Raw genomic sequence first — 16,363 nt, 5'->3', positions numbered from 1 at the left:
ACGTCTTCTGATAATTCAACACATTCTTGTAACTTCATTAAATCTTCTTCTAATACACTCACTGACCCTTTAATATCTCTTGTAGCGTTGAGGGTGTATTGTTGACACAGCTGTTTAATCTGCAACTTTACAAAATCCCACCACTGCTGTAAAGTCGAAAAAGAAGATTTCATAGCTTTAGCATTTAAAAAAAACTCTTTAAAAGCTTCTCTAAAAAGAGAGTCACATAGCAGGCTATTATTAAAATGCCAATAGGCGCTTTTTGATTTGACACAGTTTTTTGCCATAACACATTTTACCAAATTATGGTCAGAAAAACATACAGGAAATATTAAACATTCTCTAAACATACTCGATTGATGTTTAAAACCATAAAATCTGTCAAGCCTTGCCAAAGACACCTGCCCATCATGAACATGGGCCCATGTATATTGTCTCTGTGTGTCATGAAAATTCCTCCAAACATCAAAAATACTGTGAGACTTAATCAGTTGAGTTAACCTCTTTCTTGATTGCATGTGTGGTTCAACATGATTTCTATCCAAAGCACTTTCCGTGCAATTGAAATCTCCTCCCAATATTAAAAAATCATCAGTATTACAATCCTTTAAAACATTGTCCAGTGTATTCAAAAAAAGCATTCTTTCCAATGCCACAGTTGGGGTATACACACAAACAAAAACAAAAGAGCAATTTTCAAATAAAGCTTTAACTTTCAACACCCTTCCTTTAATTACTTCTTCAACATTATAAGAGTGTGGAATAAAATTCTTTGAAAATAACACCGCAACTCCACCACTTAAAGAGGTATAATGGCTTAAAATCACCAATCCGTTAAATTCTTTAGCCCAGTCTACACCATTTAAAACATCACTGTGAGTTTCTTGCAAAAACAACACATCAATCTTTTTACTTTTCATTTGTTCAAAGATTTGAGCTCTCTTCTTGATGTCTCTTGCACCATTAACATTTAAAGATGCAAAATGTATTTCCCCCATCAAAAAGGAAAGAAGAGAGCAAAAAAAGCAAAAAAGCCAATAAGAGTTATTCAAACTACCCATTCTAGTTATTTTCACCTGGCTCACTTAACTGGGTGTTTAACTTTGTAAGGATTTTCTTTAGCCGATAACCCTCTTGATCAGTAAAGCAGCTTTCACTTCTAAAAAGCTTTACTTTTTCAATGAACTGCAATATATCAGGAAAATACTCTTCTATTTTCACCTTCCTCAGATTTTTGGTCACTTTTAAGAAAGCCTTTATATCATCAACAGTGTAAGTTCGGCTGGAGAAGCCACCTTGAGGCAGACTGGCACTAAAACTACACTCTGAGATGTCACTTTCACTGTCAGTGTCAGTCTGACTCACACTGAGGTTATCTGTTTTTTTTTGCTTGCTTATCAGAATGACAAGTCATCAGTTTTCTTTTTTGGGGAGTTTTAAAAAAACATCCTTCATCTTCTAACACGGGGGTATCAACTAATAGATTTACCTGTTCAATTACCATAGCACTATTTTCGCCATTACTGTTTTCTGACTCGTCAGACTCGCATTCAGTTTCCTTTTCGACAGACGGGGCTTTGATTGTTTCAGCTCCCTCTGCAATTATTCCATTCTTAACAACGTTTGTATTCTCTAAGCTCTCAGAACTGGCGTGTGCATTTTCCAAAACAGCAACTGGCGCTATACTCGGACCAGGCATTTCAGCGTCACGTTCATTAACAACATTCTGTACTTCAGTCACATTATCAGAAGCAACATCATTCACTTTTCTCGGACAGGCACGGATAAGATGTCCATTTTCGCCACACCCAAAACACTTCATTGTGTTTGTTGAGGCGTATATGACATAATTAAAACCTTCATGACGAAAGTTGAGAGTCAAGTCAAGTTCATCAATATTATCTTTCAAAACCATATACACATATCGCCTGAAAGACACAACATGTTTCAAAATAGAAGACTTGCTTCCTATTGGAATCATCTTTATTGGTGATATCAGTCTTCCGTATCTGGCGAGCATTTCGGCCAAAGTGTCATTTCTAATAAACGGCGGCACATTTGATAGCGTGACTTTCTTTGAAGGTGTAGAAAGGGGAAGCACTGATGTAAAAATACCACCAATCTCAATACCACTCTCAACTACCACATTTGCCAAATCAATCGTCTTCAGAAAAATGACAATAGCACTATTCATCCGTGATGCTGATAATACATTCTCATGTCCAACTAAAGCAGCCACCGCTAAAACACACTCTTCTACATTAGCGGTAGTATCAATTTTCACTCCATGACGTCTCGTTAAATACTCCAAACTCTCCGCACCTGGAGCAGCCATGCTCCCAGTGCACAGACTGGGAGCGAAAAAACTCCCTTAAACAATCACCTCTTACTACTATCTTTACCACAAAAACACAGTTTAAACGCTAACACTACTAAAAGAGAGATAAAGATAGAAAAAGTTTTCAAACACTCACACCGCGATCAAACGCTCCCCATGCACGCTCCACGCTCACGCTCACTCAACGCATGCGCACAGAGAGAGAGAGAGAGAGAGAGAGAGAGAGAGAGAGAGAGAGAGAGAGAGAGAGAGAGAGAGAGATCACGGTAATAGTGAAGTGTGATTTGTGTTCATAGACTCGAACCCTCCGAGCGAGGAGACCACGAGTAGGCTACCATCCCACTACTTACCAGGAGCTATTGTCGCCAGTCACCTGTAAGAAAAAGAGAAGAAGATTAATTGCAGTAACTGTCAGATTTCCATTTTGTGTTGCAGCCTCGTGGAGTTCTGCCTCCAGGATACGGAGGGCGCCACGGATAGAGGAGACCCCCAAAAAGACTCTGTCCCCCTCTCCCTCTCTTACCCCTGTTTGGAGGCCAGAAGAGGCCGTTATTTTAAATCCCCCCCCCATCTACCATTTTAAATAATTTAAATAAAGTTGATTTTAATTTTACTCCTACCTTATGTGTTTGGTCATTGGGGTGGCTTTGGGAACCTCCTCGAGGTGGAAACGAGGAAGGGGCGTGACCCTTTAGATATCTCGGGTCCGCTCCGACCTGTGACATAAACCTCTCCCTGCTCCGAAGAAGAAGCCTTACTTGAGGTTACGTGAGTAACCTAAGTGTTTTTCATGCCTGTAAATAAAGGCCGTATAGCCTAAAACAATGCGTAATGTTTTGCAGTATTTGTTTTTATCTTTTGGTGGATCTTTTTTCCTTGATATTTTTATTTGTGGTTTTAAATACCCTTGGAGACATCAATTTTAGTATCAGCTATGTTGAATACTGTGCTAGGTTAGGCTAACATAGCTATTTATGATACTGGAAAAAAAAACATTTGAATGAAACACAAACTGTATCATAGAGACAACAGTGGCGGTTCTACACGGAGTCCAAGGGAGGCATGTCCCTGACCACCGCTGTGCCCCCACCCCTGCCCAGACCAAATAAAAAAGTATGAATTTATTATGATTTTACACGCGAGCACCAAAAGCAGAACTAATCCGACGCAACGTTCTACACGGTGTGCCTTGTAAGTCAGTATGAATTAATTTTGACATTTATGAGGCAAGACACAAACATTACAGTCTACAGCCATGAGAGTCCGCTATATGCTGCTCCTGTATTTATGTAATTTAATGAATTCAGTGATGTGTAATGACGAGCCTGTGAACTTCATGCTTGTTTGCTTGTTCTGTTAATTTAGCCTATTCAACCTTCCAGGTATGTTCTGTGTCTGGAAGCCACTCTTTGGCTATGTTACGGTCATGTTCTGTGTATCCCTGTCTCGTGCTCTTATTTTGAAGTCCTGTCATTGTTTGCCATGTTTGTAGTCTTTTGTAGTTCTTTTGTTCATTGGTCCTTGTGTTGATTGTTTCCCAGGTGTGTCTTGTTATCTTGTTCACCCATGTGTATATATCCCCAGTGTGTCAGGGATGTGGCTGGAAACGAACCCAAGCGCAAATGTCGTAGGAAAACACTGAACTTTATTATACAAACAGAAAAACAAAAACCCACGATGGGGCAAAAAACAACACAAAACAAGATATGCAAAAACACTGACAGGACTAGACTAAACTATATTTAACATTAGACAATGAACAGGACAAAACTAGACTAACTTGAATTACACTCAGTAGTAAACTTGATTTAAAGCGACTGGAACAGGACAGGAACAAAGCAGTACTATAACAGACAGAACAAAGAGCACAAGGACTTTAAATAATGAAAACTAATGAGGGGAACAAGTGAAAAAATAACAGGTAAGGGAGCGGGTAAAAAGTGCCGAGACAAGGAAAACACGTGGCTTAATAATAAATAATCCATAGCCATGTGTTCCACACAAAACATAGTACTGTCAGAACCCTGTCACAATAAACTAGATGTAATACAAGACAAGATCCTGACACAGTGTTTCAGTTGTCTTGTATCAGTCGTTGCATGTGGTTATTTGGGTTTGGTTTCTTGTTTTGTTTCTGTTTAAGCTATTCAGTTTTATTATTGAATAACTTTGTATATATCTATTAAAGAGCACTTGCGTTTGGATCTGCCACCTCTGCCTGCCTTTATTCCACAATGTTACAGAATTCCAAATTTAAAGTAAATAGATTATAACCAAAAGAGGGCCCAAAACAGAGCCCTGGGGAACATCAACAGTGACTTGTGATGTTTCAGATCTGTAACTTTTAAGTTATGCCAATTGGGTCCGACCAGAGAGATATGATTTAATACCGGATAAGCAATCACCCTTAACTCCAAGGGAAACCAGTCTCTCCAAGAGAATGATGTGTGAAATGGTACTGAAAGCAGCACTTAAATCAAGTGAAATTAATATAGTCAACTGTCCAGAGTAAGCTGCCATAATCTTTAGTCGTTTTAATTGCAGTTTCTGTACTGTGTAATGAACGGAACCCAGATTGAAAATATTCAATTTATTATTATACAGAAAATGTAAAAGATTATTACTGAATCTCTTGGACATAAATGAGGACAGATTACGAAAAGTTAGAAGGTGTGAAGAGCTGCTTCACCTGCAGCCTGGTAAGCTGATTTTTTTTTATTAAAGGTGCAAATATTGCATTTATTTTTATATGCTACCCATGGATTTATTGTATATGATGACTTTGTACATTTGGATATGAGTTTTTTATGAAGTTCTTAAAATATACAATACGGTCTAGAACTACAAAAGAATTTAAATGTTTGGTTTAACTAACCCTTAAAGAGACAACAAAGCTACTTTCACTTTCTGTTGGAAAGTTTTATTCCTGTCAAGTATTCAGTACACACAGTCAGGCAGTCGTCCTCTTAAACACAACAGCAGTGATGGCATCAACAAGTAAAGGTCAGTCAAACTTTCACACAATGATATAAATTCATACACACTATAGGGTTAAATTTCATATTTAGTATAACACTGAGTAAATCTATCATCATAAATCATGTTTCTTTGATTACAGACAATGTTAGCATTATGGCATTATAATTAGAGGTGTGCTTTTGAAGATTTTTTGAAGACACATGAGATTTAGAAGAGTTAAAAAGAATTAAATGCATAGATGAACATTGTGATATATTACAGTATGCAGTGTTTATATTACAACAAGTTTATGCAAGCTAGGATTTTCCTTTAATAGAATTAATATTTAAAAGTGTTATGTAACATTCAATATGATACTTTTATCAGCGTCATATTGAATGTTACTAAATTCTATTAATAAATTCTGTTTAAGGCCCTTTAAGTCCCTTGGGATTCACCCTGTATGCAAATAGTTATTGGCATAGAAAAGTAAAAAGGGAAGGAATGTATCTTTTGTTTAGAACAAATGCTCACATGATAGATATGTCAAAAAAACAATACCAGTTTATCCAGATGGTCATGCTTGTTTTGTTCATGTTTAAATGATTTACCATTTCATTACTTGACTTATCATATATATACGAATCTCTGATAGAAAAACTGATAATGACATATAAATACATTTAGAAGAATCGTCTGTAGGCTCATGCTTGCTTACTTTAATATGCATGATAATGATATTTCATCTTTACTATATTATTTAATAACAATGCAACATTATTTGATTTCTATAAACATAACCATTACTAATATATCACTCTCTTATTCTCTAATAGATATGAGGATTGTGCTGGTGGGTAAAACTGGGTCAGGAAAGAGTGCAACAGGAAACAAGATACTGGGTAAAGATGTGTTTAAGGAAGATTTTTCCCCTAATGTTGTTACTAGACATTGTGAAAAAGAAGAGACAATAATGGAGAATCGAAAAATCTCAGTGACTGACACCCCAGGACTCTCTTATACATCAATCAGTAATAAAGAACTGACGTCTGAAATACAGAAGTGTATAGCGATGTCCATTCCTGGTCCTCACGTGTTCCTGCTCGTCATCAAAGTGGGGAGATTTACAGAAGAGGAACAGAAGACAGTAAAGTGGATTCAGGAAAATTTTGGTGAAGATGCGGCAAAGTACACCATCATACTGTTCACTCATGTAGATTTGCTGAATCGTAAAACATTAGAGGAATTTATCGAAGAAAGTCCGGAAATAGAGGCATTAATTGAGAAGTGTGGGGGTAGATATCACGCATTTAACAATCAAGATAAAAATGATCAAACTCCGGTTACAGAACTGCTGCAGAAGATTGATAAAATGGTGAACATTAATGTAAAAAAGTACTACACTAATGAGATTTATATACAAGCTCAGAGACGCATATTAATCCAAACAATAAAAGACATAGGAATAAAAGCAGCAATATATGGAGGAACCTTGGTACTATGTGCAGTAGGTGCAGCATGTGTAGGTAGAGCACGTGCAGAAGCTGAAGTACGTGCATGTGCAGAAGGTGCAGTACATGCAGTTGTAACACATGCAGATGCAGCAGCACAAGCAGGTGTAACAGCTGCAGCACATGCAGCACGTGCAGCACGTGCAGTTGCAGCAGGTGCACCAGCTGCAGCACATGCAGGTGTAAATGCAGGTGCAGCACATGCAGGAGCAGCGGCTGCAGCACGTACAGGTGCAGCGGCTGCAGCTGGAGCAGGTGCCGCAGCTGCAGCCGGAGCAAGCGGGTCAGGTGCCGCAGCTGCAGCCGGAGCAAGCGGGTCAGGTGCCGCAGCTGCAGCCGGGTCATGTGCCGCAGCTGCAGCCGGGTCAGGTGCCGCAGCTGCAGCCGGAGCAGGTGCAGCAGCTGCAGCCGGGTCAGGTGCCGCAGCTGCAGCCGGAGCAGGTGCAGCAGCTGCAGCCGGAGCAGGTGCAGCAGCTGCAGCCGGAACAGGTGCAGGTGCAGCAGCTGCTGTAGGAGGCAGGCCATAACATTGATGGCCATACTTAAAGTAGAGCAGATTTTTAAACACTAACTGGCAGATGTTTTCATATATCGCGATAAATGGACAACAGCCAGATTGTGCTGAATCATATCTGCCCTTTTTATTTTCTCATAATAACTGTTGTCAAGGTGATTTTCAGTGGATGTTTTTAGTCAACTCCTATACAGTTTTACGTGTCCAAATTTCTAGTTGTAGTCCTATCTTTGTTGCCCCATCTTATTGTACTAACCTGTGTTGGGTTTCCACTGATTTGTCTTTATTTATGTACCCATGTGTTTTTTGTGATTGTTTTCCATAACTGTGGTAAGAATGTATCTTCGTTTCTTGGGTTCACGGTCATTTGGGTTTATGTCACTTAGATAGTTTATCTACCTTGTTTAATGTATTCTACCTTGTTGCTTTATTCTTTATAAACTGTACATTTCAGTCTATTCACATGTTCAGAATGAGCCTCCCATTGTATGAGAAACCAGAAAAGTATAATGGCTATTTGGGACTGCTGAAATATCAAAACTGTTTGTCAGTTAGTCATGTTGAATAAAGGGCGTGTAGTCATGTTGAATAAAGGGTGTGTTATGGTTGATGCTGATGTCATATTTAGCAAAGTCAAGAGTTACTTTTGTATTGATAACATAAAATTGGGTTTTTACGTGTAATAGATTATATGACTAATGATACTAAAGATAATGTGATGATGTAGGGTCTTAACAATAGTACTCTATGAAATAATGCAAGTTTTTACACTGGTGTTCAGCCATGCCCTATTTGTACTTTTGCCTCATATTCACATTTTACTGTTTAGACATAGTAAAAAAGTCCAAAATTGCACAAAATTGCACCCTATGTTGTAATTTTCCGTCATACATTTTTTCCGCCATTTTGAATGATTAATTAAACCTACTTTTTCAAAGTTCTCCTAGAGCTTTGTCCGATTTGCTTGAAAATCAGTGTGTAGCATAGAGAGACACTCAAGGCAATAAGTTATAGAATTCGTGTCGATTCACCAATCTTTTTCCGTATACCACGTCAATGAATTTTACGTAGAGTGTGAAAAACGGATTTAATGCTTTGGAAACTTATGGATATTGACACGACACTTGGTACTTGTGATAGCAGTAAGGACCTAAAGGTGCATGCACTGTTTTTTCACAGCGCCACCTAGTGGACAGATAAATATTTTACATGCCTAAGACTTCGGCTGCGATCATGTGACTTCTTTCCTCTGGGTCCTAAATCGTAACCGAGTCCACTGATACCAAAAATGGCATGTTTCGCCTTATGGTTAAAGGGGACAGAGAATGAAAAACCATTTTTACCATGTGTCTGTTGAATAATGGTAGTCTACCCACATTGACAAACATACAAAAAGTGCTAAACATGCTAAACATCTCAGTCTCATAGAAATTCCTCTTTTAGAAATGTCAGCCAGAAAACGGCCCAATCTGAAAAACTGATGCTTATGACATCACAGGCATCTAACTGCCCATCCACTTTAAAATAATTGGCTACATTTTTTTGAGTGGCAGCAAAGTCAGCCTATCAGTAATGAGATTGCAAGTTAAGCCAGTAGGGGGAGCCAAATAGGTGCAAAACCACTTGTTGAAAATCCCCCACCCTAATAGAGCTATCTGAGAGAGGTTTTTAGGAAGCTTCTAAGGCTTTACAGACCCAAACAAAATTTTGTTTTGTCTACATGTCACATCACAGAACAAGGATAAATACCCCGTTCAATCATTCTATGTCACCTTTAACCACGTGCAGTAAAATAGCACTTAAAAAATTAGAAAACATCTCTGCATGCGATATTTCGATTGACTCGAAACCAACACAGGAGGCCGAAATGGCCGAAAATTCCAAATAAACTAAGTTACATTAATTTTTGTGTGTTTTTAGACATAAATGTTTATAACTCCGCAATAAAAATACATTTTGTTTTACCAGATTTGATACTCAGCGTATGGGCAGCGTCTGAGAGCACACAAAAAAGATGGTATGCCTGCACCACTAGTTGGCCTTATTATTAAACAAAACATTTGAAATCAAGCAAGCTCTGTGATCATACAGCTGTTTCTTCGCTAAACTATAAGGTATAGATATGAAACTAGCTAGATGTAATCATAGTCAGGGTTTGTGAAAATTCAACTCACACTCTCTCTCTCTCTCTCTCTCTCTCTCTCTCTCTCTCTCTCTCTCTCTCTCTCTCTCTCTCATGTTAGGAGTGTTATAGGTTTTCCTGGGAAATAAGTAACTGTCTCATTCCCTTATTACACCCTACAGACATGATACACACAAAGCTGAGCTTCCCTAGACATCCTTCAGTGTCCTTGAGAATAGCCTTAATACCCCACTGATAACAACTGTTTAGTTAATTTTAATACTATTGTTCATGTAAGTTTATTGTGAAGGTATAATTTTTGATTTTGTAAATATGTCAGTAAATGCTTAAAGGTGTAGCGGAGGATTTTCTCGAATTTTAGAAAATAACCGCCTTCTCCACTTTTTTAAAAAAATGCAATTGCCCAACACACCTGATTGACAACAAGGAGGATTCATCCGGAAAAAGAAAATCCTCCGCAATACCTTTAACATGAAGATTAATAAATGCTGTATGTTTTAATGTTAGTTCATGTTAACCAATGCATTAACTACACTGCAATAAATGACTTTCTTACTTAGTATTTTTGTCTTGTTTTCAGTTGAAATATCTAAAAAATTCTTAAATTAAGATGCTTTTTCTTGATGAGCAAAATGACCTAAGTAAATAAGTCTATTTTTAAGACAAATAATATACAATTTAAGTGAAATTGTCTTTAAAACAAGCAAAATTATCTGCCAATGGGGTGAGAAAAAAAATTGTGAAATAAGATTTATTTTTTCTTAAACACTTAATTTAAGTAAAAATTTCTCCCCCATTGGCAGATATTTTTGCTTGTTTTAAGCACAAATTCACTTAAATTGTATATTTTTGTCTAAAAACTAGTATGATTTTCTTAGATCATTCTGCTCATCAAGAAAATACTTCTTGATTTAAGAACTTTTAGATATTTCTACTGAAAACAAGACACAAATACTAAGTAAGAAAGTATTTTTTTGCAGTGTAATGCTAACAAATACAACCTTATTTTAAGTATTACCAAATGTTTCTATCATGTGAAGTACAGTATAAAGGGTAATTGTTTTAGTCCCAAGTTAATGCCCGCAGTAATGCTATCAATTTGTGCTTTACCATATAGTTTTATAAGTTAAATATCATTCAACAATGGAATGAGAAGATATTAAAGGTGCAGTGTGTAAATTTTAGCTGCATCTAGTGGTGAGGTTGCGAATTGCAACCAATGGCTCAGTTCACTGATCACCCCTCGCTTTTGAAAAACATAAAGAAACTACGGTAGCTGCCACCGGACAAACATGTCATCGTCTGAGACAACTTAGTAAAAAAAAGTTTGTCCGTTGAGGCATCTGTAGAAACATGGCGGCACAAAAAGGCGACTTAGGGGCCAGTCACACCAAAAGCGCTTTAAACGCTTGCAAACGCAAGGCACGACGCACTGCCTTTTTAAAAAAAAGAGCAGTGCGACGTGGCTTTTCATATTGCTAAGCAACCACCGAGTCAGCTGTCTTGTCAATCAAATATTGAAGCGTGAGCGCTCTTTTGCTGTTAACTGTCATATTAGCAGAAACTTTTAAAAGAGGACGCTTGCTCTGACCTTGTTTGAGGATGAGAGATGCACAAACACACAGGAGAGAGTGAGCGAGTGGTGTCCGGTTCTTCAAAGAAACTGTAAACTTCCCTCACCACAACGGAAGGCCCGCCTCTCCCCTCATTCGATTGGACAATGGAAGGACGCGAATGACGTCGGGCACTTCTCCGCTCTCAGCGCTCCTTCAAAAACGCGTGCGCAGCAGGCGGCAAAAAACCGCAAGGCGCTCGGCGCGCATAAACAGCGCGCAAACGCGCCCTGCCCATAGAATATCATTCAAAAAAGGCGCCTGCAACTGCCATAAATGCTTTTGGTGTGACTGGCCCCTTACACTGCAAAAAAAGACTTTCTTACTTAGCAGGGACGTGCACAGACATTTTGAGGGGCAGGGGCTCAAGTGAAATAAAGGGCACTTCTCTTCTTTTTTTTTTTTTTAAACAAAAAGTATATATATTAATGCAATTCTGACTTCCTTTAAAAAAATATATATATTAAAAAGGTTAATTAATTTTATCTTCCTCAAACTCCCCCAATTGTTTAATTTTCAAAAGATGTCTACAAAATAATCAGTTCACACAGACACCATGGTCTCCTTAGTAGTCTAGGTTTATACTGTAGAGCACCAAAGGAAGCCATTACACAATGTGCATGTTTTGAAAACATTAAATTACATTACAATAACATTAATTACAAATTTGTTAAAATGCTAAAAACATAGCTGTGATTGCTGAGTTAGCGCTACATGCCAATAAATGCTATATCATATGCTAGCGTTTAGCTGATTAGTTGTTAGTTGTTACTCAAAATGTATTTTTGTCTGATAAGGGCTCAAAATATAAGGTCTGTTTACTAATGTGAGCTTCTGGCATGAGCCTCAGAGCAGAGCTCAACATTATTATTCATGACCCTTTCAAATAAGGCAAAAATAGACCATTTAATTCAAATGACAAATTCTAGGGTTGTAAATAGACATGTAAAAACGTTTCTGGATCATTTTTGCACTTAAAGCAACATACCTTCTATGTAATTGTCAAAGAACAATTTAACATATTATGACAACACATCCTATGGCACCTTTAATCTTAGGTTTCATATTTATTAGGGTTACACATGTCAGAAACATCAAATATAGATTAGGCCTATTTTATTTGTATTTTATATTTTACTTTTTTGTGATGTCAGTGAAAATTCAGACTGGGCAAGTAAAATACTGAACCATCAGATTTCTTCCCAATCTACTCCAGCACTTCAGTATAACACATTATACTTATTTAACAGCCATTACAAAAAACGCAAACAAAAAAAGCTTACTACTGCAGTTAGCAATTATTTTATTGTTCTTTTGTTTGTTATTTTACAGTCTGTTTAAACTACATACACTACACTGTTACAAGTTTGCAACTCTTCAGGTTAATATGGGATTGCCATGGAAAACAATGTCCCTGAATCGTTATGTGTAACAACGTGTCCCATATTTTGTGCATAAAACTGTTAATATAAGAATGCTTTCTTCCTCACACACTTACCAGTAGCTGCCTGCATAATCATGCACATGATCGCGTCTCGGTCGGGCTGAGCTTTGGCGCTTGAAGCGCGAATGATGCACCACGAGTGTTGACAAACCAATCATAAAGTGAAGTAAGTTAGAGAGGCGGGACTAAGGAAAGGTAAAGCCAATCATATTAGCGATGTGAATTTTGGAGGCGGGACTCATCTGTTAACCGTTTGTGTGCCACAAATAGCGCTATTTTTCTTTATATAAGAGTTTAAATCTCATGTTAAATTAAATAAGCAACAAGTAAAAAACACAAGAAACAGACAGACATCAGTTCTTATACGAATAAAGATCATATTATTAGTATTTTTTTAAAAGCACCCCAGAAAAAAAGGGCACTTTCTCTCCAGGAATAAAAAGGGCAGGTGCTCAAGCCCCCTTTGATGTCTATGTGTGCACGTGCCTGTTACTTAGTATTTTTGTCTTGTTTTCAGTAAAAATATCTAAAAATTCTTAAATCAAGAAGTATTTTCTTGATGAGCAAAATGACCTAAGAAAATAATACTAGTTTTTAGACAAAAAATATACAATTTAAGTGAATTTGTGCTTAAAACAAGCTAAAATATCTGCCAATGGGGTAAGAAAATTTTACTTGAATTAAGTGTTTAAGAAAAAAGAAATCTTATTTCACAATTTTTTTCTCACCCCATTGGCAGATAATTTTGCTTGTTTTAAGGACAATTTCACTTAAATTGTATATTATTTGTCTTAAAACTAGACTTATTTATTAAGGTCATTTTGCTCATCAAGAAAAAGCATCTTAATTTAAGAATTTTTAGATATTTCTACTGAAAACAAGACAAAAATACTAAGTAAGAAAGTCATTTTTTTAAGTGTACATGTAAGGGGACCCTCGATATGTAGATAAAACCGTCTCATTCTAAGGTAATAAAAACATAACGGTGCATTATGAAAGGTCTTTATACACCCCTGATAATATAGTTTTGTATATTATTTAGCATTTCTGTCAAGAGAGTCTTCTTAAAATTACACACTGCACCTTTAAGTGGACAAAAACTTGTGAACTTTCTATAGTAAATATTTGTGAGCAGTAATACACAAAAGAACAAGAAATGTATATTAAGAACACAAATACTAAAATAATGTTCACTTTAAAGTTACAATAAAACATCAAAAACTTTATCTCAAAAGAACTGTACAGTATAGCTTGTGAAGTACACTATAAAGATAAATCTTTTCTAGAAAGAAGATACGAAAGGGCTAGCAAAGAGTAGAAAGCTGCAGTCTCTCTCTCTCTTCTCTCTCTCTCTTTCTCTCTCTCTCTTCTCTCTCTCTCTCTCTCTCTCTCTCTCTCTCACTCTCTCTCTCTGTGAATGAATGTGTTTATAAAGATTTCTATGACACTTTGACTAAATGAATGCGTTGGAGATTTCCCAGCACATCTGTCATGATGCTGATAACCTGTCACAACTAGAAACCTTTTCAGCCGTGTTGATTGATGACTTGTATTCACTCGACTGTCACCAACAGCTACTGTTTTTCTGAGACAAACCACTGCTGAGGTGAAACATCTCCTCCATTTCACTGAACTAAAGAAAATGAGAAGAACCAATGTTGTTCATGTCCTTACATGAGACAACTGAATTAAGAACCTCTGACAGATAAAAAAGACTTCAAAAACTTTCTTCTTTACTGTTGCTTAAAAACTTTGGTGATGTTTTGCTTGTTTGCGAGCCCCGTGTATTCATCAGCAGACCCAAGAGAGGAGAAAAAAATTACACTTATTTTCTTCATAGAGATATTGATTTTTAGCAATAATGTATAAACCTATCAGCACAGAGGTTATTAAGTGATGCCGCATGCTGCCACTAGTTAGTGTGAAATAAAATATGTGTTTAATAGCCAATTTACTGGAGAATAACTAAACTATATATAATCTTGAAAAAAGATCAGACTTGGATCCACCAATCAGAAAAGCAGCTGTTACCATGGAAACGAGAACTACGCATTAAACTCAGCAGAGATCGTCCAATCACATGAAACATTGGGTGTGATGTCATCAAATCTTTCACTGAAGTCTCAATTTAGTTATTTTATATACAGTGGTGTGAAAAAGTGTCGCCCCCTCCAGATTTCCTATGACAAAATCCAAAACAAAAAAGTGTTTGCCCCCTAAACCTAATAACTGGTTGCGCCACCCTTAGCAGCAACAACTGCAATCAAGCATTTGCGGTAACTTGCAATGTGTCTGTTACAGCGCTCTGGAGAAATTTTGGCTCAACCATCTTTGCAGAATTGTTATAATTTAGCGACACTGCAGGGATTTCGATCATGAACCACCTTTTAAAGTCATGCCACAGCATCTCACTAGGATTGAGGTCAGGACTTTGGCCCTGTCCCAAATGGCACACTTCAGAATTGTGGACTTCCGCAGATCCCACACTTTGATGACATCATGTAGTGCAGACCTTAGGGACCCTTGATGTGAGTCCACGAGGGTGCACCGGAGTCGTTGCTTCAGCTTCCCTCAAGACCGCATCAAGGGTGCAAAGGGGACGATAAGGGGAAGCACAATTCGGGATAAAAATGACAGATGGGACACCCTATGGACTCGTAGACTAAGCGAGCACATGCAATTTAAGGCTACGAAACCGAAGGTCCACATAAAGTGCACCATTTGGGATAGGGCCTTTGACTCGGCCACTCCAAAGTCTTTATTTTGTTTTTCTTCAGCCATTCAGACGTGGACTTGCTGGTGTGTTTTGGATCATTGTCCTGCTGCAGAACCCAAGTTCGCTTCAGGTTGAGGTAACAAACAGATGCCCAGAAATTGTCCAAAAACATTTACATTTGTTTGGTCATCTGAAACATTAAAGTGTGACAATTATGCAAAAATATAAGAAATCTGGAAAGGGGGCAACACTTTTTTACACCACTGTACAGTACTGTCTTAGGCCACTACCAACTTTAGCAAAGTTTTAATGATCATTCATATTTATTTCTTGTTTTACAAAACTTGTAATCTATAAATGTTAGACAAACGTTTTCCTTGTAATTATGGTATTATTATTTGCAATGCACCATAGGTAGTACACAGCTCAGCGCACAGTACTCATAAAAGACATTACATAAGCATTGGATCTTATCCTTTCAGGTTTTTAAGAATATTTTCTTACAACTAACTATGTTATACATTTTTCTTCTGATCAAATTGATTTGTTTTTTTATTGTTTATGTCCGTAGCGAAAAATATAATAAATAAATGCAATACAAAATGTTAAGGGTTAATCAAAAATAATTTCAAATGACCGCTTAATTCTTCTGAAGAGAAATTGAACATGAGGACAGAAAAACTACCAAAACCACTGATAAGCTCTTTATAAAGAAATTAAAGTACACTACCTAGGGATGTTAGGGAAGAGACATGTCTGATTGGATGGTTATCCATCCAATCAAAATCATTCATTGTTTCTCATCCAGATGGAGTCAGGTGTGACATCTCAAGTGCAATAATTTCCTGATGGCCACTTGAGAAGTTTCTTCTTCTTCAGTTTCGTTAAAGCCGCAAAAGAGAAGAATGGAGAAGAAATTGTCTCATCAGTAAACATGGAGAAACAAGATGCTGTTTTCTCTGAGCACTTACCGATGAATTGCCTATCAACATAAACATCACATCCCAAGTTTTCATCAAGAAACGCTGATTGTGGCTTTTGGGACTGCAGATTATTTAATCGTGAAGTTTTTCTGTATGCAAAAACATCCTGGATGAGATTTTCACCGTGACCGGTTCCCGTCATG

General features: G+C 37.3%; 1 protein-coding gene across 1 annotated transcript; it reads left to right on the top strand.

Moving 5' to 3' along the window:
* The first annotated feature begins 5,282 nt into the window (after positions 1–5,282).
* Positions 5,283–8,095, top strand: LOC135768867 (GTPase IMAP family member 7-like). The gene is made up of 3 exons (XM_065278220.1): positions 5,283–5,341; positions 6,133–7,224; positions 7,303–8,095. The coding sequence occupies exons 1-3, from the start codon at positions 5,323–5,325 to the stop codon at positions 7,332–7,334; spliced, it is 1,143 nt and encodes a 380-aa protein (XP_065134292.1). The 5' UTR covers positions 5,283–5,322; the 3' UTR covers positions 7,335–8,095.
* Positions 8,096–16,363: the final 8,268 nt, after the last annotated feature.

This window comes from Paramisgurnus dabryanus, chromosome 3 (assembly GCF_030506205.2).
Source record: "Paramisgurnus dabryanus chromosome 3, PD_genome_1.1, whole genome shotgun sequence".
Taxonomy (NCBI): domain Eukaryota; kingdom Metazoa; phylum Chordata; class Actinopteri; order Cypriniformes; family Cobitidae; genus Paramisgurnus; species Paramisgurnus dabryanus.
The sequence above is the reverse complement of the archived record's forward strand: the minus strand, read 5'-3'. Positions and strand labels throughout refer to the sequence as shown.